Raw genomic sequence first — 27,527 nt, forward strand, 5'->3', positions numbered from 1 at the left:
GACATTTCTTCAATGTATTTGATTAAAGAATATATTGACTGGGAATATATTAATCTAATCAGTGACTAGATCGGTACAGAAAATAAAGCATTCTGTAAGAATTCTGTATTGCCATGTTTATTAACCTTTGACTAAATGGAGGACAGCGCAAAGAGCTCTGGTCAGGAGGCAGGTGACACCTGTCTAAGACCTGGCACTGCTACTCACTATCTCTTTGATCTGCAGCCAGAAACTCAACTTCCCTGCACGTCAAATTTCATATTTGTAAAATGAGAATAATGGTACCCAGTCATTGGTCCTCAGGGCATTGTTCCAAATGATGCAAATAAGATGATGGATGCAAAATACTTTTAGCCCTAGGCACGAAGAAAGCTAAGGAATGGGCTCTAAGCCTCAAGACAGCAGGGGCTGATCCTGGGACATGGCTACCTGAAGAAATTAAGGCCAAGAAATGCAAAATTAGGTAGCCAAGGTTATATGGGCATTTAGTAGTAAATTTGGAATTAGGATCTTTGTCTCTTAACTGTAGTCTCTTTCTACTATATTAATGTTTCCCAAAATAAACAGGTATATTTCAATGTCCTTCTCACATCACATCATTCTGACCTCTTTTTCTGTCTTTCTGTCTTTCTCTTCCACATATAGATCCTAGTGATTGCATTGGGCCTACCTATACAATCCAGGATAATCTCTATATTTTAAACTCAGCTGATAAGCAACCTTAATTCCTTTTTGCCACCTAAGATAATATATTCACAGGTTCCACAGATTAAGACCTGGTCATCTCCGGCAGCCACTATTCTGACTATCACACATTCTATGATAAAAAACTGCTCTTAGAGAATCCTATGTAACTTTACTATGTGTATGTTTTAGAGGGGAGTATAGCATTCACAGTTTTTAAACTTATATGAGACCTTTTATTGTAGATCATCTTTTGCAACTATTATTCCAAAGAACAAACTTTAAGAAATGCTGTATTCTACCATACTTCTCCAATACACCCTCCAATGTCTTTATTAATAAACAGACTGTGATTTTTATATATGAGGATGTGTGCGTGTGTGTATATTTACACATATACACATATATAAATTTACTACTAGATTGAATATTTTCATATACTTTGTAATAATTCCCAATTTCACTCTTTAAAAAAAATTTCTCTTTTCTCTGCTATAGGTTTAGCACTAATTATAATTGTCTGCTACATGTGCTTCAGTGCAATTCTCTGCAGGAAATCTTTCTCAGTCTCAATGGGTTTAAAGGAAAATACTAGACCCTAAATTCATCTACTTTTAGCTGTATATATTTACTAAAATTTAGAAGCACTCCTTTTCTACATTACATTTTCCACTCTTGTTTAGAATAGACAAGAAAAGAAGCCTGCATAATTTCACTTCTAAACTCATATATTTTTTGTGTGATATTTCCATGTTGTTTTTATTTTCTTCAGTCTTAGAGATTAGATTTTGAAGGATGAGACAATATGTGAAAACTGAAAGAAGACCCAATGCCAAATGACATGGCTCTATCAACTGATTAGAATTTTTTTCTATTCATTTTACCCTGATTTTATTTCTAATTATTTTCTTTCTAGTTGTTCAGCACTTTCTAATCTTCTGTAACAAAGAAATGGATGGCATACACACACACAAAGGAAAAAATAATAGAGCTGCCATCCCTGAATTTCATTATTTTAGTCATTAACACATGGTTGCAAACTCTACTAACACAAAGTGTTTCTTCTGAAGAAAAGAAAAAAACCCACAAAACACTGATAACTAAGTATACCACTTGGTGTATATAAGACAAACAATATTTTTCCCAGCATGTCTCTAATCCCTCAGTGGGATAAGCTTCTCTGTGAAGAGTTGATCACAATACCAACATCCTTTCCCATTAGCATAACAAATGCTAGATTTAAAACAAAGACATTCTAATTTCGACAATATGAGAAGATTGTGAGATATTTCTGGCCCTTGAGGCCAGAGCTCATGGTCAACCTAGGATATGATTCTGAGACACCAAACTTGAGTGAGAATTAACTCTTTCTGCACCAACCCACACCATATCTGTGTCTCTAAGAAGACACCCGCAGGGCACGCATGAACACAGGACCCCAGGGCGAGTCTTGCAATAGACAGACTTCATCCATCCTTTACTTCAACAATCAACATTTAGGTGATTTGTTACATTAATGCACGATCAACCTTATCCTTTTTGTTTTTTCTTCTCTTCATATTTTCTTCCACCTGTATTTCATAGAAGAGGTAAATGAGGCACAACCTTGTTGCTATGAATGGATAAATTAACCGGAAATACCACTTGCTCGTGGTTTTCCAGAGTATGCCAACAAAGTCATAACATCTCTCTAGGCTACCTCTCAGAAGACATAAGAACTGAAAAATAATATTTATAAGAAAATCTGACAGCTTAACCAAAAAAAGAAACTAAACCAAGCAAATTTTCCCCTTGAGTCAGAACTTTTGGAAATTCATGAAAAATGAACTATAGAGGTGCAGAATCTTTATCTACTAAGTAAACATGTGCTCGTACAACATCGTACTGCGGTTTTGTGCCCCTTTCTCCACTATTAACTCGTCGGGACAGTGGGACATCTGCTGTTGATATGGTCCAGGTCCAGGCAATGCAGACCACATGCTCAATTACCATTCACCTGCTCATTCCACCTCTCATATGATTTTAAGTTTGGTGCTATCACTTGGTGCCACCACTCCTGTTTACAATGACACGTAGGCCCCCTCAGGCTTTCCTATAGAAATATATGGGTGTTAGCTTATTCTTCCCATGGCTTTACACAAGCATCCAAGCCCTACAGCACTACAGTGTTCGGTCCTGTGGAAAGATACAGTTCTTTCTTTGCATGGCCTCCTGATGGGAGGTAGGAGCTGGGAATGACCTCAGTCAATGTAGCCCCCCACCCCCTCTTTTACTATCACTGTCTTTCTCTTTATTTCTTATTTATGTCATAATATCAAAAAGTAAGGAAACAATTTTGCTTTCCTTTTTGAGTAGTTCCACATAAAGACCCATGCCGCCATCATTTTACTATGAAATCAGTGCCTATTATTACCTATTTTAATTGGTGGGTTTATTTGCTCTTGTGTTCTTATTTTAACCATTGGTAATGACTACCATTTTGTATATAAAAGTCTTTTCGGTTGCCATTAAGTCTTTTTTTCTTCCTTTAGTTGACACCAAAAGTTTTCCCAACAATGTGGTCTGTAATTAGTCTGTCGTGATGAAATTTAGAGGCCACACAATGAAATCTAGTTTTTTTAAATTGCTTTGTTTGTCAGGCTGGGAGATGATTGGTCTAAAATAAAAAGGTTGCCAAAAATCTCATTATTTCTAATAAACAAAGTGGCTGGGTGGCATTTTAACACATTTAGCTTTGACAAGAAGCCTTTTTGTCATGACAAAGTTGAAAAATGCCTTGGCATATGTATTTTTCTATGTTGTGCTGTCATCCCCCCTCCAAAAGAAAGAAATAGAGAAGTAGAAACTTAGAGAAACAGGCAGCTAATATTTATAATAATGCTATTTGACACATCTATCAAATAAGTAGGTAGAGGGACAAAGAAGAGGAGAAATTGAGGAGTTGAAGTAAACCACTGACATTTTCAACTGACTATAAACACATATACAAATCTCTTAAAAGCCTTTCATTACAAATAGTAATAGTGTGCTTTACTGAGTACTGACTTTGTGTCCAGTACTTAACATGTCATTTTTTTGGGGGGGGGGGGTGATGAAGATTGGCTCTGAGCTGACATTTGTCAGCAATCTTCCTCTTTTTGCTTGAGGGAGATTGTCAGTAAGCTAACATCTGTGACAATCTTCTTCCATTTGGTATGCTTGATGCCACCACAGCATGGCTTGATGAGCAGTGTGCATAGATCTATGCCAGGAATCCAGGCCTGTGAACCCCGGGCCACTGAAGCAGAGCATGCAAACTTAATCACCATGCCACTGGACTGGCCCTAACACATTTCATATTTTAATTCTTAAAGTAATTCTAGGAGTTCAGTATCTCAATGCTGAGTTCACACAGCTACTAAGTGGCAGAGCCAAGATCCACATTCAGGGCATTCTTAGTGCAACATTTTACCTCTTTCCACTGCGTAAGCCCCTGTAATGGCATCAAAATTCTAGAGAAGTCATTTTCTCCACAAAGCATGGTTCTAGTAGTTGATTCATATCAGTTATGGCAGCATGATTAATTCAATATAGAAATATTTATTGAGAATTATAAATAAAACACATGCCTGTCCTCATGTGGTTTACATTTTAGCCAGAAACACAGATATATTAACCAATGATGGACTATGATTGAAGACAGAAAAGGTCAAAAAGGACTGAAAGAAGAGCTGATTAATTCCACTTGGAGGGAAGGAAGAGGGTTCAAGAAAGAAGAAAATGCCAAGGTGTGAAACACGAGGATTCTTTAAGGGGGCAGCAGAATGTTCAGTATTCCCGTAGGGTAGGGGTGGGCGAAGACAGAAGAGGGAGGCGGAGGGACTGCTGCCTTGCGGGAGCAGGCTGTGAGGGGACTGCTTGCCATTCTGCCTGCACTGCTGCCTTAGAGAGAGCGCTTCAAACACTAACCATTCACATAAAAGCCTATTCATTTGATGTGCCCGTCTCTATTAATTTTGTAATTTTAAAAATCAAATGAAGAATAAAGTGAAGATAATGAGTCTGATTAGAAACAAAGTGCCTTATATTCTTCCTTGCTAACTGTCAGGATGGTAAGCAACAGCCAATTGGGTGGTGAAGTTCCAGGTGGCATTGAGATCCTTAAAAAGTACCCATTCATCATGAAACACTGAGAATGTAAAGAATACACGTAGAATCATCAGGCCAAAATACCAAAACTCAGAGACTTTCCAATCCCAAAGATACAGTATTCTATTCATTAGACTACAGTCATGCACTGCATAATGAAATTTAGGTCAACGATGGACCACATATATGATGGTGGTCCCGTAAGATTGGTACCATACAGCCTAGGTGTGTAGTAGGCTATACCACCCAGGTTTGTGTGGCGACACTCTATGATGTTTGCACAATGATGAAATCACCCAACAACGCATTTCTCAGAACAGATCTCCATCATTAAGTGACGCAGGACCGTAAGCCAAATGACAAGCCTAGTGTTTTATTCAGCCGTATGCAATGTTTTCACTCTGAGCTCAAGCAAACGGGTTCCATGGAGCTGTCTGTGACAGGCAATTTTTGATTATTCGATTGACCACAGGAGTCCGGGAAACAGAGAAAGGTAGAGGCTGGTGTCACATTTTCTTCTTGGTATTTCATGTGTATGCATATGCCCTCTATACCTCTCGCTGTGTCAGTGTTCTTGGTTTTATGTAGTAGTCAGAGAGGATGGAGGCCACATTTGGCAGAGGGCACTTCACAGCGCTCGGAGCCTATGGCTACTCATAAATGTCACTTTATGGTCATCATATGGAATGTTAAGGACCGCCGTTGGACAAGGAGAGAACTGAAAAGTTATGGAGCACATTAAATCAAACTGGGATATTTAGTTACCTTTGAACAGTAATATCACATTTTAATAGTAAGTATAACGAATAACTCCTATTCTTTCCAGTGGTGACAAACCGGAAGTCTGACGCCTTCACCCATCTCGAAGGAACTAAACAGGAGATAATTTTGCTTCTGAAGTATATAGCTCCTCCTGTTTGATTAACTCCATATTTTAAGCCTTAAGTATGTTCCAAGAAGTTCCTGTGAATTCAAAGGGTCTGAGGATTCGTACATTTCCTCCTTTCGATCTTGATAAGGCCACACCAATTTTCTAACTACATGCAAATACAAAAAGTAAGTCATATCATATTTTGGCAGCAGCCAAAGTGGATAACAAACCACACTTCAGAAAGCACAGATTGAGTTAGGCTGCCTTTAAAGGGAGACCTCACTGCTGTGTACTGCGAAGTTAAAAGAGGAACATATCATACTGTCAAAGACAAGTGGGCCGTGTGAACTGCAAGCTCAAAAGCCTCGCAGTAATCTCAGCCACATGCCAAGTCTCAGAAAGTGGGGCAGCGTCTCCTTTGGAGACGGGAAAAAACACTCCAAGGTATGCAAGCCGACAACTCTCCACAAGAGATGGATGAGCTATGGACTGTTTTCTGCCTTCAAATAATTGTTCAAATGCTCTGCAAGGCATCTTCATTAGCTAAATAAATACCTTTGAGAGCAATTTTTATTTGTCCAGAGAAGACTTAAAGTGACTATTTCCAGGAGTCTTTAGAAGGTCAGGAACTTCAAGGGTAAATTTATGTTCCTTTGAAAAAACACACATAGCTTTTCTATTAAAAAAGCTCCTTTTAAAAGAGAGTATGGCATGCTGCACCTAGAAAGAAAAAATTTGAGTGTGCCGAATCTTAAAAATTGAATCTTCTCTTTTGTGTTGTTATTCTGACATTTCATTCTTGGTCACTCAAACCCCAATTCACTAATATACTCAAAGCCTGATTCACTTCATTTCATTGTTTGCTCAGAACAGATTGCATAACAGGCAAAGATTGAAGGTCAAATTTGTCGATTAAAACCCATGGCAATGAAGTATCTATTAAGCCAGGTTAACGGACTCCCTTGTGGCTTAATCCACATGGAATTTTTCTCAGAGAAGTGATTTTGAAGCAATCAGCAACATTATAAGGTTTAAACAAAACAGAAGTATTACTAGATATATTATAATTTAAAAATTCAAGTGTTCACATTCACAAGTTAAATATCTCTACCTCCGCAGTCTTCCTTCCATTTCCACGATATCCACACTGGTCTTCAGAGCCTCATCAAAGTATGGACCATCACAATAGTTTTCCAACTGGATTTTCTTTCTCACATTCTTACACTGTAATTTTGTTCCACCCAAATCAAAAATAAAAAGTCTGTTATTCTGCTTCTATTTCTCCCTTTTAACTGAGCCTATGCTGGTCCAAAAGGATATAAATTCAGTCACTAACGCACCAAGGTATATCATTCCACACATTTCAAGAGGACAGCTTCAGAGTAATGCTAGATAGCGTCCAAGAGGATGATCATACAAATTCATCAGTTAAACAAAAGTGCCTTTTGTGGATAAAATTTTTCCAGAGGTTACCAAGTTCTCCATAGGTTGAACTTCTTTTCTGGCGTCTTAATGCAAATGTCTTAACCTATATTAGTGTCAGGAACTTTGAGAACAGGGTAAAAATGATTGTCACTCTTCCCAGGGGAAAAATATTAAAAGGTATAAATTTTACCTATACTCATGGGTTTTATGGTTAAAGCATTCCTCAATTTAAAGTCACGTCACCTTGTTTGGACCAGTATAAGAGATATTCTTTAGGGTAAAAATGTTCCTCAATAAACAACAAAAACGTTGCTCCACATCAGCCAAAGAAGCCTGGGTCAAAGTTTGAAGCAACTTGTTATTTAAAAATCTCAAGTCAATTTTGTCAATCTTTCAGCATTTCTTCATATATGTAAGACTGTGTTTCAACCACTTCCAACTGAACTGGGTTTTACCAAAAAAAAGAAATGCTGTTTGACTCAGTCTCAAAATGAATGATAGATATTGTTCTGTTCCTAATACATCCCATTCTCAGATGTCCTTTGTTTAATACTTGCCAACATGTTTAAAACTTGAGGACAAGGACAAAGTAGGACAGAACTGCTCCTCAACAATACTGACCACAAACTACACAACTCTTGGATTTTATTGTCCCTCTCTTGCACTCTTCAAAAAATTCTCCAACTCACGAGTAGATCAGAGGTACTTAAGTGCCAGCTGCGGAGATGGTGGCACTGGATGGATAACTCTAAAGTTTCCATACAATGACACACATAACTGCTGCTTCCCGTAGCAGCTTCTTAATCTGAGGAAGCTCCCAGCCGTGGCTCCCCAGTACTCCCTGCTTAAACTCTCGGCAGCTGCTCCTTTCAGCAGTGAGTGACTCCAGTCAGCAGTCGAACCCAGCAATTACAGCCTCCTACAACTGCTCTTCAAGAGTCCCATTGCTTCTCACACGCTCAAACAACCTCCAAAAGCATCTTGATCTCTCAGGAGTGACATGTTTGAGCGTTTCTTTGTCAGCACCACTTCTAAAGGACGTCTTACAGTGATGTTCTAAAGGAGCCATTCCTCCCATCTGAAGAGCTGGTCCTGTTCCCAAACCGCCGCTCCCCCAACTCTCATTCCACTTTATGGAACAAGACAATGTGGGATCATACTTCTACCTGCTTCTTCAGCTCTTGCTGGGTCTTAAGTAGCTTCTCATTCAGCTCTGAATGCTTTATCATGCACACTAACAGTTCCTTCCAAGCACTTTCCTACAGCTAACCATCACTCCCTGCCTTGTAAGCAAACCTTAGGCCCCTCTCCAAGCTACCGACTACTTCAAAGTTGGCTACGAGCCTCCATAAAAAGAGGACTGCTTCCTTCATAGGTACCCTGCGTGGACATCTGTCCTAGCCCCTATCTAACTTTAGCGCACTCATTTGCCTCCTGTCAGTACTGCTCCACTGGTTTGTAAGTTCCTCGAAGGGAACAGCTAAATCTTATTTGTAGACCTTTGTTTTCCTAACACCTAGAACAAAGCCGAACACACAAAGCAACTGCTTAAAGAAAATGCCTAGGTTGCACTAGAGTTACTGTCCAACGTCAGTAACTGGTTTACTGGAGAAAAGTCCCAAATTGCTTTTCATTACTTTCCCCACAAGGCACAGGTGCAGCTGTAAAAATCAAGGCCCAGAATACTGCTGGACAGCTCCAAGCTCCCAGGGTAAATATACCCCCGCAGCTCTACAGCTTCTCTTTAAGTTATTTTTCTTAAAGTTGCAGTCTGTGTGGATAATGAAAGACTGCCGTTTCCACTCATGCCAGTGTGTATTCGTAGCTCTAATATTCATTAAAGATGCAACTGAAATGTTAATGATAATTGCACCCAAAAAGCTAATAAAGAGAAGCCCAAGGCTCACATAAATGCCAGCATTTAATAATTATGCATACTTTTATCTTTTCTCTCTAATTTATCTTACTTTCTGATAATTAGTCTAGTAAATCTGAGATGCCAATATATGTGTAATTAATTTTGAAATTTGTTTTTAAATTTACTGTTTATAGTCATGAATGAGATATACTATTTTCCCAGAATGTAAAGAGGTCACTATCATTATACAAAATGGTTACCTATATAGAAGATATAAAGCTTAAAACATACCCCTGAGAGTATTTACAAGTAGAAAACACTAGAAATTTTAAGAAAAAGATCTTTATCAGCCAGGATCCAGTCAGGAAAATAGAAACCAATCTAAGTATCTCAAAAGAATGGGGTTTAATACAGGGGATTGTTCACACAGTCGATGAAGGGCTAAGAAGCCAAAGCATGTGCAAGTAAGGGAATTCAGAGATCCATAACAAGCAGACACTAATAGCCCTACAAGCAGGTGTCATTACCAGAGGTCAGCACTGTTGATGAGGACCTAGACACACAGCAGGGGACAACCCAGTGTGCACTGTGCCAATGCGAGAATGGGCGTCCAGCAGAAGCTGGAGCCAAGGAGGAGAAAAGCCTCGCAGGAGACACTGCGCGTGGCCATGCAAGAGGGGAAAACAGCCTGACTTCTCTCTCCCTCCGGTCCCTCATCTCTTGCCAGTTTCTCCCACTGGGTGAATCCTGTCACCAACCAGAAAACATGGCAGCCTGGGAACACATTCGTGGGAGTCAGCCAACCCCATGACACATAGCATAACAAAAGAGGTACAGAGAACGGCTCTGAGATCAAATAGGCAAAAACGACTGCCGCCGTATCTTTTCCTTAATTTTGGTTAGTCATTAGTTTCCAAAAATGTAGAATTCTTTCCAATTATTGTAGCTGAAAACCTTAACATTGGTTTACATTTATTACATCTTTTCAAATGGAATTTCTCCACAAGAAGGAAGAGTAATTAATTTTGTTAATATTTTACAGATTAACTTTGTTATTTATATTCTTAAATAAAAATCACTTGGAATTGATGAGAGCATTCTCAATTATATCCTAATTCAAAGAGAGGAAGAGGAAAGGATTTATCTGTACATTATTAGTTCACTGGAAAAAGAAGGATGGTAAAACCTATTGAATATCTGCTGTGAATCAGACACCTGGAGACATTTCTCATACACTTAATTGGTTTTTAAATTTTCACAGCAATCCAAAGAGTTGGGTATCATTTTCTACTTCTCAGAGAATGAATATGAGTCTTAAAGATATGGAGACACTTAACGAAGTTCATATGCTTTATAAACATCAGAGCTGGATGTCACCTGAGGACAACCCAATGCCTATGCCACATGAAACTACTTAGGAGAACACTGGTCTTAACCAGTTTCAAGGGGAGGAATAGCCCAAATCATTATTGAATGAGAAAAGAAAATTCAGAAGAATTTTATCTGGTCATTGGCTAGCATGTACTCCTAAGGGACTTCACTAATTCATTCCATCATTTATTAAATATTTATTTTAGCCCCAATTACATGCTAGGCCCTTTTCTATTCACTAAGGATAGGGCAGTAAGATAGACGAGATCCACTCTTTCATGGAGCTTGTCACAATCTGCCATTCACAGGAAAATTACAGCACATGTCCATCTTTTTCTACTAGTTCAGTGGTTTTCAACCTGGGGTGATTTTTACCCCAGCAGACATTTGGCAATATCCAGAGGTATTTTGGGGTGTCACAACCAGGAAACGCTCCTGGTGTCAACTGTGTGGAGTGCAGTGTTTTAAGTCCATTTGGGCTGCTATCATAAAATATCACAAACGGGGTGATTTATAAACAACAAATGTTTATTTCTCACGGTTCTGGAAGGTGTGAAGGCCGAGATGATGGCACGGGCAGATCGGGTGTCTGGTGAAAACTCACTTCCTAGGTGGCCATTTTGTCACTGTTACAATCCCATATGGTGGAAGGGGGAGGGATCTCTGTGGGTCTCTTTTCTAAGAGCATTAATCCCAATCCTGAGGGCTCCACTCCAAGAAACTCCCAAAGGGCCCACCTCCTAATACCATCACATTGGGCATTAGGTTTCAAGATATGTATTTGAGGGGACACAAACATTCAATCAATAGCAGCCTGAGATGCTTCTAAACGTCCTACAATATATAGGATATTTCTTCCCTTATCCTCTCTCCCCCTGCATACAGATACACAATAATTATATGATCCAAAATGTCGATAGTGCCAAGGTGGAGAAACCCTGTTCTAGGTTCATACGAAGGTATCTTTATTTTTGAGTGCATGTGCGTGTGTGCACATGTGTGTGTGTATGTTGTGTTAGTTTTCTATTTGCTACCATAAACTACTACAAACTTAGTGGCTTAAAACAACACAAATGTATCTTAGAGTTCTGGAAGTTAGATGTCCAAGATAGTCTCTCAGTGAAAACTGAAGTGTTGCCAAGGCTGTGTTCCCTTCTGGAGTTTGTAGTAGAGAATCCATTTTATTACCTTTTCCAGCTTCTAGAGGCTACCCATATTCGTTGGCTCTTGATCATCTTCCTCTTTTTTTTTTTTTTTGTTTTGTGAGGAAGATGGCCCCTGAGCTAACATCTGTACCACTCTTCCTCTACTTTATATATGGGATGCAGCCACAGTGTGGCTTGATGTGCGGTGTGTAGGTCCACGCCTGGAATCCAAACATGCAAACTTAACCACTACGCCACTGGGCCAGCCCCAGCCCTTCCTCTATCTTTCAAGCCAGCAATGGCAGGTTGCATCATTCTTTCATCATATCACCCTGACCTACTTCCACAGTCATATCTCCTTCTGATTCTCTTCTTCTGCCTTCCTCTTCCACCTGTAAGGATCCTTGTGATTTCATTGGGTCTACCTGGATAATCCAAGATACTGCCCGTATTTTAAGGTCAAGTGATTTGCAATCTTAATTCCCCTTTGCCATGTAGCCTCATATATTCACAGGTTCTGGAGACTAGGATGTGGTCATCTTTAGGGACCATTATTCTGCTTACCACAGGTAGGAATGCACATGCAACTTTTAGCCAAGTTATTTGCACTGAGCAGGTATTGAATTAAAGTGGGACTACACAAGTATTTTTTTGAATTAAACTGATTTAATCCTGCATATCCTTTCAAAATGGACTACCCTTAAATGAAAAGGTCATAAGCAGAGGGAAAACATGTCTTGCCTAACTCTGCATTGATGAATAGCTCTGAAATCTGTTTCTTCTCAAGTCGTCAACCTGTCATTTTAAAACATGTCCATCCACCAACTTGTTCAAATAAAAACCTGAAAGAACACGTGAAATACCTGAGAGGAAATTCTCATTGTGTCATTCTTAGCCCTTTTAAAATGTTAACCTCTTACTTGGGTTCGACATTAGGAACCCTTGGCTATAATCTTTGTAGCTAACTCTGCCCCATATAAAGTATATTTTTTTCCTCAAAATAACATTGCTAGGAGGAAAATATATATATTTTTTGTAAAATGCTGGTATCCCATTTATTATTTTTTCACTACAACATGCAATCACTATTCTGCATTTGTGAAAACATGGGGATTAGCAGAGGATAAAAATACTATGACCTGGAATGAAAATAAGCAACCTAAGTCATGAATGCCTAACTAATCCTTTTAATTTAAAATTTTTCCTGTTATGTCAGCATTCCTGGTGTTATGCCCTAAAGATACCATCAATACATTCAGTCACAGCTTAAGCAAAGTGATTGGCATGAATCCAGGGAGAAAGAAGTAGTCACATATACACAACCAACAAATCTCTATTGAGTCCCTAATGTTTGCAGGCACTCTTTGGGAGTCAAAAAGGATTAAGACTCAGTCCTCACCTTCAAGGAGCTCACTGGGGTTCTTATTTGGAGTCCACACACAGTTTAGCATTCTGGTGACATAAAGAAGTTTGTAAAATGTTAAGAGTATATTTTTCTAGAGACCAGGTCTACAGGTTTCATCAGATTTTCAAATGGGTTCATTACCATAAAATATTTAAGAACCACTGGTCTAGACACAAACCTACTAGTGTGGGTTAGAAACTCTGACAGCTTAGTGCAGGTACATGATCCACCTTTCCCCTACTGCTCTCTCTAGATCACTAACCAGAAGATGCTGGAGGGATGGGCAGTGAAGTGGTATGGAGCAGAGAGATGGCAGGACACAGAATCACTCTCTGATTCTGCAAATTCAACTTTGCCACCAGCCTTAATTGTGCCCATTTTTCTCTTGGCGTAATTAATTCTTATTGTTCTGTTACAAATCATAAGATGAACAATATCATTAGTAGCTTCGAATTTTCTCCTCTGCTAAATTTTATCTTTGTCCTACATAAAGGTTAAATAGGGTATGCCATTTAGAATTTAGTTAATGAAAACAGCAAAATCCTAATTGCCTTGGTCGTAATTTCTTAACTGTACACATAATTTGGGGAAGAAAACAGTAAAATTGTTTCATAGATCAAATCTTATTGCAATGACTTTCAAGGAGAAGATAAATTATTTTACCAGACTTAGATTTTATTTGCAGGATTTCTCAAAATAAGTGGACCAGCTAAAGCTTGGTAATCTTTCATTTATAGAGAGATTTTCATACTGATAGTGTACATTGCATTGGGATTTGACACGTATTACTTACATAGTTATTTTCTTTGTTTTTTAGGAAAAATAAAGATACTCCAAGATAGGCAAAAATATAACTATTCTGAAATGCAACACATAAAACAAAACTCAGAATTACTATCAAGAAAATAAAAAATGTGGTTAGTCTGAGTCTTGAGATACTCATCAAACTGTGTTTCAAGAACTAGAATAAATAACCATTAATCATTGAAGGGACTTTTTTTTTTTGGTGAGGAAGATTCGCCCTGAGCTAACACCCATTGCCAATTTTCCTCTTTTTGTTTAAGGGAGACTGTCTCTGAGCTAACATCTGTACCAATCTTCCTGTATTTTGTATACGGGACACTGCCACAGCATGGCTTGATGAGTGACATATAGGTCCATGCCTGGGATCTGAACCTGTGACCCCAGGCTGCCAAATCAAAGCATGCGAACTTTACCACTCAGCCAAGGGACCAGCCCCTGAAGGGACTTTTAAAGGGCAGCAAATCTTGCTTAAAGAGTTGATTAGTTTAAAATATTTTCAAAGTGCATTTTCAACTGTATTACCAAAACCAGAAATACTGTTTTATTCAGTCTCAAATGAAAGATAAATATTGTTCCACTTCTTATACATCCCATTCTCAGATACCCTTTTACTTAATACTTGCCAACAAGATTCAAAATTTAAAATTAGAAAAGAAGGACAAAGTAGGTCAGAATTGCTCTCCTCAACAACACTGACCATAAACTATACCACCGTGATTTCATTGCCCCCCTCCTGCTGCCCTTCAAAAACTTATCCAACTCATGAGTAGATCAGAGGTACTTAAGTAGAATCTTCCTTGCTGGCACAATTCACCAGTTAGCAAAGATGCTTATTTAAATTCCAATATTGCTACTCTTGCTGATACAAACTCACAATGCTCAGCAGTCTTCATGAAAGTTCTTTCTATAGGAAAAGAGGTGACTCAGATGGAGGCTATCAGTGTGCAATATCTATCAATATTATTTCTCTTCTCTTTCCCATCTCTTTCTTGCTCACAGATGACAGCATATTGAAAGTTTGTAAGAAAATGCCATCAATTTATTCATTCCTTCTGTGTATAGTAAGCAGTACACTGTGGATTTTTGCACAGTTTTGATGTACAGTACTGTTCTAATATAAGATTTGTATTAGACAATATATAACACTTCATGTACTGATTTTTGGTTAGGAAAATATGATGACTACACTTATGGGGAAAATCTTTTTCGAAGAAAAACACTATTCACTGAAATCTACCTTCTCTTTCTGCTACTTCTTTTGTTCCTATCACAGAAAAATAATGGCCAATAACCTTTTCTAAAGACTATAAAAGAAAAAAAAGAAAGAAAAAATATTTAGAAAGAAGAAAAATGTCTATTCTGGAAGAAGTGCCAATACTCAAAGGGGAATTTCGCTAAAATTATTTCAATTAAACCTATTTCTTATGGACCCTAGTAACCAAACCAATAGCCTAATCAATGTCAATACATTCACAGGTGAAAGTGAGGTACCAGATTCCTAGAAGCTGGCCTGCTACACACCACCACGTAACCACAGCAATTCTAGCCAGACTGGAATGTCTGGAAGGAAAACTGAAAATGTCCACCTGAAAAATGCATTCATTTTAAAAGTTATTATGCAATATTTCACTGCCTAAAAAAGCCTATCCCATATGAGTCCACATGAGTGAACTTGTCCGTGAAGGCACATTTGAGACATAATTTTGCTGAAGACTAGATCACAAATGACACCAGAAGGACTTATTTTTTCCAAGTTTCAAAAATTAGGCATAATTGTTCTAAACTGTTCAGATACCAGATCATTATCTTTCCAGACCTCGATAATGCTACCTTGGGGCCAGTCCGGTGGCCGAGTGGTTAAGTTCGCGAGCTCTGCTTCGGTGGACCCAGGTTTCGACGGTTCGAATCCTGGGCGTGGACATGGCACCACTCATCAAGCCATGCTGAGGCAGCGTCCCACATGCCACAACTAAAGGACCCCCAACTAAAAATACACAACTATGTACCAGGGGGCTTTGGGGAGAAAAAGGAAAAATAAAATCTTAAAAAGAAATAAAAATAATAATGCTATCTCATCTATTTCAACAGATTAAATGTTTTCCATTGAATAAAGCACCTGGGAATTACAATGACTGTCCTATTAACTAATGGGACATGTACTCCAAAATGCTCATAAATTCTTTTCTTGAAAAATTCCAAATCTGGACATTTCACACCAATAGAATACAAAAATGGGATGTTTTTATGTATAGTTCCATTGTTACCACTACTTTACGGTAGGGAAAATCTGTAAGGACTAATACAACCTTATTTACATCACTTATTCAATGTAATTGGTTTTCAGCCCAGTGATCAGTATCAGTATTCAGGTATTGATTAGTCTGTGTGAGCTCAGTATATTTTCTCTGCTACTGGTCCTCACCATAATCTGAATTGGGGTAAGCAAAGAATGATCTATGATAAAATAAGTAGGAATATCCTGCGGAAGGAATGAGAATGAGTATCTACACCCCATCCATGTAACTTTTACCTTAATTATTTGATATCATTTATAACAAATTTTAGAGAATAAATGAATGTTTTCTTAAAACAGATAATATGTATTCATCATCACATATAAGGTGATCTTTGAAATTTATCTGCTATCTAGTTAATGCAACAAAGATACGGATCATGCCTCTCAAAAGGCCAGTTTTGAGAGACATTCTCCCTAATTTTTCCCTAAAAAAACCCAAACAAACAATGAGCTCATGGATACAGAGAATGGATTGGTAGCTGCCAGAGGCAGGGGGATGGGAGGTGGGTGAAATGGGTGAAGGGAGTTAAAAAGTACAAACGTACAGTTATAAGTCCTGAGGATGTCATGTACAGCATGGTGACTACAGTTAACAATACTGCAGTGCATATTTGGAAGTTGCTAAGAGAGCAGATCTTAAAAATTCTCCTCACAAGAAAAGAAATTTGTGACTATGTATGGTGATGGGTATGAACCAGACTGTGGTGATCATTTTACAACATGTACAAATATCAAATGACTTTGTACACCCGAAACTAATATGTTATATGTCAATTATATCTCAATAAAAAATCATGAAAATTTTTAAAAGAATACATTTTATAACAATTTTATCTTTTAAGTATACAATGAAGTTACATTCCTTCAAGCTAAAGTTTCTTTGGGTGGATATGAAACATCACTATGTTAAGGAACAATTTTTATTTCAGGTGGTCTATTTTTTGTTTCCGTCCTAAAAATATTAAGGGTGTATGTTTTAGGTCTTTATTATTCCTTTGTGTTTGAGAGCCCATCCCAAATTGGATTCTCATGTATATCTTAATCTCCCCCACAGGTATAAATAGAGCTTGAATAAAACAGAGTGACAGCCGGTCTTAGAGCCTTGTCCTGAGCCATCACAGTGTTTAGGCAATGACTATTTTGACGTCTATGGGCTCTGTAAAACTTTTCCTAATGCTGATGACTTTTCTTTGGTTTCATTTTGTAGCTTGTTGAAAATTTTGAAATATTTACTGTTGGAGAACAATGACTTAAATTTTCTAACATGTGTGGTATTTTCACATGCTTTTTTAACCATTATAGCTTTTTCCCCCTTTGGGTCTTTTGTGGAAGGCAGGCCCATATCCTGTGATGCTGTGTTATTGCTCATCACCTCAACTTGGGCAGAAGTGTGGTATCTTTTTCTTCCAATATGTACCTTGTCAAGGATATAATATTCATAAAAAGGATGTTATCATTAGATTAAGATGAGCTGGTCTTTAAAATATACAGCTCTATACTTGTACACACATGCAATAATTGCTCTCCAGACACTAACTGGTAAGTATAAATTTGAAATATCTGTACCTGAATTCCTATTCAAAGACCCACTGAGAGAAATAATATTTGTGGAGGTTTGACTCAGAAAGGATAGGTCCTAAAATTTGCTTACAGATTACGGCAATAATCAAAAGTTATCTCTCTGTTATTGAACTGACATCTTGTTGAATTTATTTCTAGATTTTTAATTTTTTTTACTTTCCTGCACTTTAGGTTATATTGAGAGGTGTTATACGCAACAAGCCTATGAATGAGTGCTGTGAGTACCATACAGTTACCACTGAGATGTTCCTGAAAGCTCACAGTGATGCTCTGAGATGACTCACAGTAGAAATGCTTCTCCATTCTGAATAACAGGACCAGGGTACTAAGAAACATAACTTTTAACCTTATGGACCATGAAATGAATAACTGATCCTGTTTCCCTCTGGGTATTGGCTGCTAGAAATCTTAGAACTAAATTGTTTTTACCAAACTCTAAAAGTATATAGAAATCACGACAAATTTTGCCATCTAACCTCATCTCTGACTGCATCTTACTCCACTATCCTTATCTTTTGCCTCCAATTTCTCCAATTTATCATGGTGTACTAACACTTCTTTATAAGTATTTAAATCTCTTCCAGTATAATTCAGAATGTTAATAATAAATAGTGTTTGAATGTGCTGTCTTTCCACTTTGCAAAGGCTTTCTCAAAACAATGACTAAGCCAGAGGCAAAAGTCTAACATTGTTGTTGTTTAGGATCTTTGAGAAGCAGACACTGAAACAAAATAGAGTTTACAGTGCAGGATATCTATTAGGGAATGCCCTTGTGATAAACCCTTGGAGAAAGAAGAGGACGGAGATAGGATTGAACAGAGCAGGAATTGAGAGAGAGTGCATGCTGGTCAACAGCCTTGGCTGCTCTGGAGCCAAAATGGCCCATCGGAATTCTCCTACTTTGGGCTGACAGGGAGGGGCTTCACTGTCTCTGCCTCAGTCAGCCATTAGATGTTGGTTGCTGGAGGCAGTTTGACTTGGGCAAGGTGGCTGTCCACAGCTGAGGCCATCCCTGAAAAGGCTGGTCATTACATGCTATCTGCTGACAACACTCCCAGCAGCTAGAAAAACAAGCCCATCCCTGAAAAGGGAAGTGTGCCACTCCATCTATCACAAATACTCTAGGTAAGCCAGATACCCTGAGGGAATCAGAATACCCCGGGAAAGTTATTCTGGTCACAGAGTTATGTGTTCCTTCTACCCTGCCTAGAGAAAACCCAGAATAAATCTCCCTGAAAAGGACACAAGTTGAGCGATAAACACTTCATATACTGAGTGTGTGTGTGTGGCTTAAAACAACATACATTTATTACTGCAGTTTCTGTCCAGACACATCTTAGCCGGGTCCTCCGTTCACAGTCTCACAAGGCTGCAGTCAAGGTATTGGCTGGGGCTGTTGAATGCACATGTACTTAGTATACAATATCTAAGAACGCCTATTTCGTTCTGTGCACAACCTGGATTTTAGACATGGGCTCAAAGTAGAAGACATCCCTGTCATATATTCGGACAGCATTTACATTTTGTAATTCCTATCATGAGAGCATTGTAATAGGGGTCTCTGTCTCCATGACAAGTCCTCTAGCCCTGTAGATTTATATACTCTCGAACAAGGAAGATTGCTCTTCGTAAACGCTGCACAGTGTGACTTGAAATACCGAACAATTAATTAGGTACTTGATTTGTTAGTGCCATATTATATACAGGTAATGAAATTGTTTTCTTACTGAGTCTACTGGCCAATTTCTATGCCCTTGAAGCAAACTCCAATTCACCACATTCTTCAAATTCCATGAGTACATCCATTGTTCAGCTCAGGTGGTGAGACAAAAACACACAGATACATAAAATACACTTGCAGAGTAAACATTAGAAGGTACTGGTGTGTGAAAGTTAGTTTGCATGGTGCTCAATACAAGTGTTCTACAAGTATAATAGAATATTTTTCACTTTTAACTTAAATAATATTTTTCCCTTTCAAATAAAAAGCAAATAATCACAGTGTATTTTTTTTTTTTTTTTTTTTTTTTTGTGAGGAAGTGGCCCTGAGCTAATATACATGCCAATCTTCCTCTATTTTTTTATGAGGGATGCCACCACAGCATGGCTTGACAAGCAGTGTGTAGGTCCACACCCAGGATCCTAACCCATGAACCCCAGGTTGCCAAAGCAGAGCATACAAATGTAACCACTACACCACCAGGCCAGCCCCTGTCTTTTTGTTTTTAACTGATATGGATCTTAAGATCTTCTGGTGTGAGTGCTCCTCTTTCAAATGAGAAAACTAGAGTTTAGAGATGATTGCTAATTACTCAATTCACATGGGAACATTCAGGATTGGAATCCAGGTTTTCCAAGTCCTACTCCAGTGTTTTTTTTTCTCCCCCATTGTTCCGTCCATTGATATTTATAGCTCTAAGAAATCAGTAGCACCAACAAATTCCCCAGGCAAATTATCTGTGTTGGCAAGATATCCCTTTTATTTTACCCTTTCTAAAATGATGGTTGTTAATAGTTCCCTTGAGTACACAGTTGTAAAAATTAAAGATGATCTTTATCTTTACCAGCCAACGTGTGTTTGACATCAGTGATTAATAGTCTTCTCTCAGTTGCTCAGTTTCTTTATCCTGGTGAATTAAGGCTTGACAAATTTTTAGGCAAGGAACATACAGTTCAAAACTATCTAGATAGACCTGAGCATCGGACAACCCAATAAATATGAAGACTGAAGAGATGTGTGCATCAGTTTATTTTCTTTCATTGAGAGGAAATGTAACTTAAGTGGGGTTGACTTTTTATGACATTTATTTAGTTCTTGAGTTGACTGACAAGCCTATTAATGTATTACCCGAACTTTATTAATGTAATTGGAAAACTGCCCACATGTCAATCAACTTCAATAAGTAATTATGCTCATAAATATTATAAAATTACTAGCTTTTAATTTGACCCAATGACATACTTTCAAAACAGTGACAAGAATTTTATTTTTCTAGAGAAACTAAATATTATAGTGATAAAACATTCAATAAGTGCATTCCTAAAATGATGTTCAAAAATTCACCATCATCAAATGGTCAGCAAAGAGAGTGCCACAGTATAGCCCATGACAGTTTTTAAAGTTTGTGCAGTATTAAACAATCTATGTAACATAAAGTTATAAAGAAATCCTATGGAAATTAAACATATGCTTGGGCAAGGCTTATATAGCCATAATCTGGTTTAAAAATCTTGTTCCTACCGTGGAACAAGAGAGAACAGAGCAAAAGAAAGAGGGATATATTTAGTGTTCAGAAATATATCATATAAACCTACAAGAAGCAAAGTGTCTACATAGCAAGTGACAAATATATTATTATCTAAGTATACGTCTTCTCACGTGATAAAAATCTTTTGTCGTCTTTGAGCTAGAAACTCAAGTCAAGGTCCACAAAACTAAACAAGAGAGCAGAATTAGGCTTGGATAACAGAAGAAATGTGTTTTTTACTTGGTAATCTCACGTTAGTTTTCGAAGCTGTACAAAATCCTGCCCTCTGGAATCTCTGGATAATCTCTTAATAAAGATGGACTTCAGTGAAAACTTTATTATATTCTCTTATGCTTTTAAATAAGGAACATCACCACAGTCTGCAATGATCTACAATAAAAACCATTGAGGAAATTCACTGACCTATTCTTCAATTCACACTTTCCTCCTTAAAGTTGTTTAGTTGATAAGTTTAATCTTTACCACAAAGTTAGAATATTTACTAGTAATTGAAGCTGTGTTTGAATTCAGGTTTACCTTTATGTAAGGAAATGAAACTCACTTAATAAAGTTATAGATTAACAATCTTTTCCAGATGCAACAATGTGCCTAAATTAATGCTTAATGTTGATTTTTTGAAGGGTAAACTCAGAGATAATACAATTAACTTGCTCTCTCCGCTTTCCTGTTAGGAATAAAACATGCATTCACTGGCACTACGTCATCATATAATTCGTTATTAATTTTACTTCGAAACACTGCAATGTCATTTCGAGTTGCGCAGCATAATATTTCTATGCAATCAACACATGATCAATCTATAAAGCACAAGAAAATAAAGTGAATAAAAGGGCAAAAATACACATTTTCCATTCTACCAGCCTTATAATTGCATTTTTCTTGAAAAGTATTTGTATTGGGGATAAATATGCTCTCACAGTTTAGTGTGCAAGACAAATAAAATAATTTGATGATGCTTTTTGCATTTGGAGATTATAAGTTGGCTAGCATGATTTATGACCTAATGAAAATAAATCAAAGCATAAAGCATCGTGTACCATATTTTTTCAATTACTCTATATTTAAATCAAGTAATTCCAGAAAACTGCTTTTTTTTATAGTGACTTGCATCAAAGTAAACAGAAGTTGGATTGAGGCAGAGTGTTAGAAGGCTGGAGGATTACTTTTAGTTACTATCCATACTCCAAAAAGTTCTAATATTTTAATATATCCATCATGGGTTATTAAAGATTTATTTTAATGTATCAATCATGGGTTCTCAAAGATTTATTGAAGCGGTGACTCAAAGGAAGATAGAAAGTGAATCATATACAAAAAATCATAATGTGCTGTTAATGGATAATTTTTGATCTTGGTAAGTGGGAATTTGTATGCCTATAATAGCCATTACACTTAATGGAATCTAGGAACGTAAGTCCCTGAAGAAAATGACAGTATGCCTCTCAGCATTGGCAGTTAATTCTGAGTCATTCTGATATCTGAATATCGAACATTTCTAAGCATAGTCCTTCACGATATAGCGGTGATGGAAATGCATACCTTGCACAGTTAGATGCACCTGCATTGTTCTTGGTGTATGTTGAGTCTGAACAGAACACGTGTATGGGCCATCATCTGTCACGTCTACATTCTGTATCTGGAGGCTGTAGTCCCTTTTATTCAATGTTGAAATTGAAACTCGAGGATCCACTGACCACTTATCACCTCCCGCAAAAATAATACTTGACCGGTTCAGCCAGGCACCCTTTGAAGCTCCATCTTCCAAATAACACCTACAAATTACCAGAGACAGAACACTATTAATAAAAGTGAAAATGGGAGACAACGTGATCTTGGTTCTGAGTGTATTTCCGTATGCTGAATTATAGCACCGCATCAAATGCAAACATCAGACGCAAATGCAGGAGACACAAACACACTGGGACATCTTCCATTCCCAATGCAAATGTGAAACTACACCTTCACACAGTTTTGTTTTGTTTTGTGTGTGTGTGTGTGTGTGTGTGTGTGTGTGTGCGCTTTAATTCAAAGCCAGTCAAAACTCTTTTTCATTTTATCTGGATGACAAGTAAATTTAAATGAGGTTAAATTAGTTCAAATAACGGTTTTCAACATTAAAACACATTTCTTTCTTTGAGATTATAAGAAATAAAAAAAGTCTATGAGTTATCCTGGTTTAACTCAGTCCAATTCTGAATACAATGGAGCAGATGAAGAAAGCATAAAATAGTACCATATACATGTTATTTTTTAAATTACCTGCATTTGCAGAGTGGTAAGCTTGTACACTGAAACTATAAATGCATTTTACTGATAATATTGCTATTGCAATTAAATGTAGCAAGGCTAATATAATACTTTTAGTAGCGAATTCTTGCTGTCTTTTCAATAAACTGACTAATAGTTTTTCCAGGAAGCGTTCATTTATCCAAAAACACTTACGGAGCATCTACTATTCGTGGATTCAAAAAGGTACTGTCCTTGCTCTCCTAAACTTTTAGTTTAGTAAGGAAGACAGTCAAGCAAACCAATTAACACTATACAGAAAGAAGAATATTTTTCTTCAATCAGACACAAGGTACATGAGAGACAAAAGACGGTCACTTGACTCAGGAAAGGAAGAAAGGCTTTCTGGAATAAGAAATGTCTGAGATAAAGAGGCGAAGAGTGGAAGACACGGGGCATTCTAGACAGAGGTGTTAGATGTGGGCCACACCAGGGAGAGGTGAGAGAGCCTGCCAGTTCAAGAAAGTCAAAGAAGCCTGAGCTATAGGGGAGAAGGGATGAGAGGTGAAAACCGGAAGGTGAACTAGAGCCAGAGGATGAAGGCAAGCATGATGACAATTAGTAGATTTTGAGGCCAAATATGAAGCCAGTTATTCAAAGTCGTGTAACAAGATTCAGAAATACAGCTTTGTATCTAATAGAAGTCAGGCACCTCAAAATTTAGAACAGAAGCAAACTGTGGTCATACGTCAGTGATTTTGCTGAGGCCTGGAATTCGCTGTTTCATCTTGAAAACGTTCCGACACAAATTAAAGACTGGTTCTCTTAAATGAGTACAAAGCACAGCTACAGAATAAAAATACACACACATCGAAATCGTTTGACAGCACTTCTGCAGAACACCTTGGGGGATTGAACACAGGGTTTGAGACTGTTACAAAATTGCAAGTTGAATGCAACAGGGTAGGCTGCTGCCAACTGTATGAAACTAATCAGTGGGTGAAAAAATAAGGAAGAAGGTACATTGTAGAATCTAATTTGCAGTCAGCTTCACCATCTACAGAATTCAAACTAGTAGAAGTCATAAAGGTCATTGTTAATTGAAAAGCTTTTCTTTATGCATTTAATGAAGAAAATAAACCCAATTTAATGACATAATTAAACAATTAGAGTACATTGTCATTCCTAATAATATGCAAAAAGAAGATAGAGGGGACATATTTCCCATTTCACAGGATCACATTTGCACTGGTATAGGGTAGAACTACCCCTACTAGGACTGTGCTAATTCCAATGTTTGCATTTAGTATCTGGATTCATCAAGTGTTTATTGTGTGACCTCTGCATTCGTGGCCTTCACATGTTATCCTATCTGGTGCTCATAACAACCCTGTGGGGTATGGATTGCTCTGCCCAGTTCACCACTAGAAAATAAACGGAATGTTTAGGTTAAACGACTTGCCCAAGCCACATTATTAGTGGGTGGGAAAGTTGAATTCATAATCAAGTCCTATATTTCTACATTCAATGTCCTTTCCACCATAACGCAGATCAAAGACTTTTAAAATAAGTTTCAGAAATGGGAAGATGATTAGAATGTTGCAGAAATTACTGCAAGTAATTTCTTATTTACTGAATGTGACCAACCGCTTAACCCGTCCTATTCTAAAAGAAGCAGAAAATTAATTATTAATGGATATTTTACCATGAAAGTCTGATTTAGAACACTCTGCCTGGCATTTCCTTTTCCCTAGAGGCAGCAACAGCTCTACCTGTATTCCGGGGGGTGGGGGACAAGGGGGAAATATCAGGAAGAGCACGGAGATTAACCAGCCCTTAGATACTAGAGCTTTCGTACCTGATCTAAGTTATAACCCCTAGTCTTAGCATAAGCACTATCCCTCTGTTCTGGGATGTCAGGGGCCATCATAGAAGAACAGAATTTAACTTCTTCATTGTGAAAAATGAAAAAAGGGGCCCTTTATGTCTCCTTGGCTCATACAACTATATTTCATAGTTGTTGTTGGTCCCAAGCCAAAGCTTTTCAAGACATACATCAGGAAGACCCTTGAATGAGAATCAGGGAAAAAAAAAAGAATTTTATATTACTTTCTTCGATTTCTGTAGAATTATTCTCAAATTATACTACTGAGTTAGAACTTAATTCAAATTGCCATATCTGAAATTTTACAAATTGAGAATAGCAAGGCCCAGGCATGGCTTCCTATTTTATAAAATTGCAAGATACTTACATAGAGTATATGTAGTTTTAAGGTCAACCATGAGATGATGATATAAAATACATGAAACTGGCCAAACACACACATATGATTCCTTAAGAATAAGGGCTGTGTCTTCCTCCTTGCTCCCTCCCCTTTGTTCTTCACATCCTCCCTACTTTTTTCCTTTACAATACGAACAGATACTGCCTGACATGTGTATGTTGCATTAGGAAGGAATTCTGGAAGGAAGGAAGGTATCCACAGCATGGCAGAGTGGGAAGAGGAGTGGAAGAAGGGTGGAAAGCAGTGACAATTCAGTTTTGCACTCTTTGGGCACTAAAAACCTTTTTCTTGGTTTAAGAACTCCAATGTCTGAAAATATAAATCTGTTGGAATCCAGCCCCATACAGAATTTATAATTTAGCAAGGATGATAAAGTATATTCATGAATAGCCATCATGCAGAAAAGGAGGTGAAAAACTAGTAATTAAATTGCTATTATAATTGGATTACTGAAATTGCCCGAGAGTCTCCCGCTTCTGCCCTTGACCCCTGTAGCCAGGTCCATTCTCCCCACAATAAACAGAATGACATTTTTACAGTTTAAAGCATATCATCACAACTCCAAGCCTCCCTATTTCACTCATAAGAAAAACTCTAATCCTAATAGTGACCAAAGTCCTATGTAATCTGGTCCCTTGATGCTTTTCTGACCTAACCAGCTACCAGTCTTGCCCAGTTTACTCTGGTGAGACTGTGGTCCCCTAGATGTGCTTGCAAGTCATGCATGCTCTTGCCCCAGGAAGTCTGCATTTGCTGTTTCTTCCACCTTGAACTCTCTTCCTGTAGAGTTCTGCATAACTTGTTCCCTATCTTCCTGAGGGTCTTCACTGAAAAGAACACCAATGTTCCCAACACTCCCAATGGACATACTATCTGTTTACTTGACTCATTATTTTCAGTCTATCTCTGCTAAAGGCAAGATCCAGGGACTTTGTCTATTTGGTCCCTTCTGTATATTCCAAGGGCCTACACATAATGGACAATAAATATACATATTTGTTGAGTGGATGAATGAAGGCAAAAATTAATACAATTTTAGAAGAAGGAACAATATGGTAAAGTATATCAAAATTCCCACAGTGCAACCTAGTTGGGAAAGCAAAGTCATGCCCACATTGACTTATGGTAACAGATAATGAAATGCAAATATCTGAGGCACAAACAACAACTGATGTCTGCTACAGAGGATGAGCTAAGGAACTCGAGTCTGCAGATGGGGAACGGAGCTCAGTGAGCAGAATCAAGTGGGAGATGTGGGGCAGAGGTGAGCTGGGCTCACAACTACTTGAAATAAGAAAGAACTACAGGAGGGCCGGCCCGGTGGCACAGCGGTTAAGTGCGAACGTTCTGCTTCGGCCGCCCAGGGTTCACCAGTTCGGATCCTGGGTACAGACATGGCACTGCTTGGCAAGCCATGCTGTGGTAGGTGTCCCGCATATAAAGTAGAGGAAGATGGGTACGGATGTTAGCTTAGGGCCAGTCTTCCTCAGAAAAAAAGAGGAGGATTGGCAGCAGTTAGCTCGGGGATAATCTTCCTCAAAAAAAAAAAAAAAAAAAAAAGAACGAACTACAGCATTTGACTCTATACTGCAGGAACCAATTTAATCCATTAAATATTCTGCTTAGTATGTGCAGGTCACTTTACATTTATTATCCTATTTAATCCTCACATAACCTTATGAGCCAGATAGTATTATCTTCATTTTATTGAGGAAGAAACAAAGGTACTGGGAGATTGTAGCTTGAGCAAAGCTAGTCTGCCTGCGCCCTTGACCACGGTGATAGCGTCTGCCATGCATTCTTAGAGTCAGACGGCAGCAGCAGCGGGTGGTCTCCCGTTTAAGATGGAGAGCTAGTGCGTGAGGAGAGGCTGGCAAAGTGAGGGTGGTCAGATCATCAGTGAGGGCTGGATGAAGCGACAGTTCTTGGGCCACAAACTCAGATCTTTGTTCCTCTCTGGAATTCAAAATGGAACATTTTAACAGGATCCCTTTGAACTACAGACAATGAAATAATCTGAATAAAAATGTTCAATAACGAATATATCCTTTAACTGAGTATGAAAGGTGTTTTTTTTGCTTTTTGGTTTTTTTTTTTTTTCCCCCTGCTTAAAAAATCTGCTAGGCTTCCTACTTTATAGGGAGATGAGTGAAGCAGTTCCGAAAATATACTCTTCAGC

The 27,527-nt window shown here is 38.0% G+C and overlaps 1 protein-coding gene across 2 annotated transcripts in view; it reads right to left on the reverse strand.

Moving 5' to 3' along the window:
* The window catches only part of NEGR1 (neuronal growth regulator 1), an 810,652-nt gene that overhangs the window by 443,241 nt on the left and 339,884 nt on the right, over positions 1–27,527 (reverse strand). For both annotated transcript variants that reach the window (XM_046645643.1, XM_046645644.1), the window contains exon 2: positions 22,377–22,609. In XM_046645643.1, coding sequence (XP_046501599.1) covers positions 22,377–22,609 — 233 coding nt within the window. The remainder of the gene's footprint in view (positions 1–22,376; positions 22,610–27,527) is intronic.

The sequence above is a fragment of the Equus quagga genome, chromosome 18 (genome assembly GCF_021613505.1).
Source record: "Equus quagga isolate Etosha38 chromosome 18, UCLA_HA_Equagga_1.0, whole genome shotgun sequence".
Classification (NCBI taxonomy): Eukaryota; Metazoa; Chordata; class Mammalia; order Perissodactyla; family Equidae; genus Equus; species Equus quagga.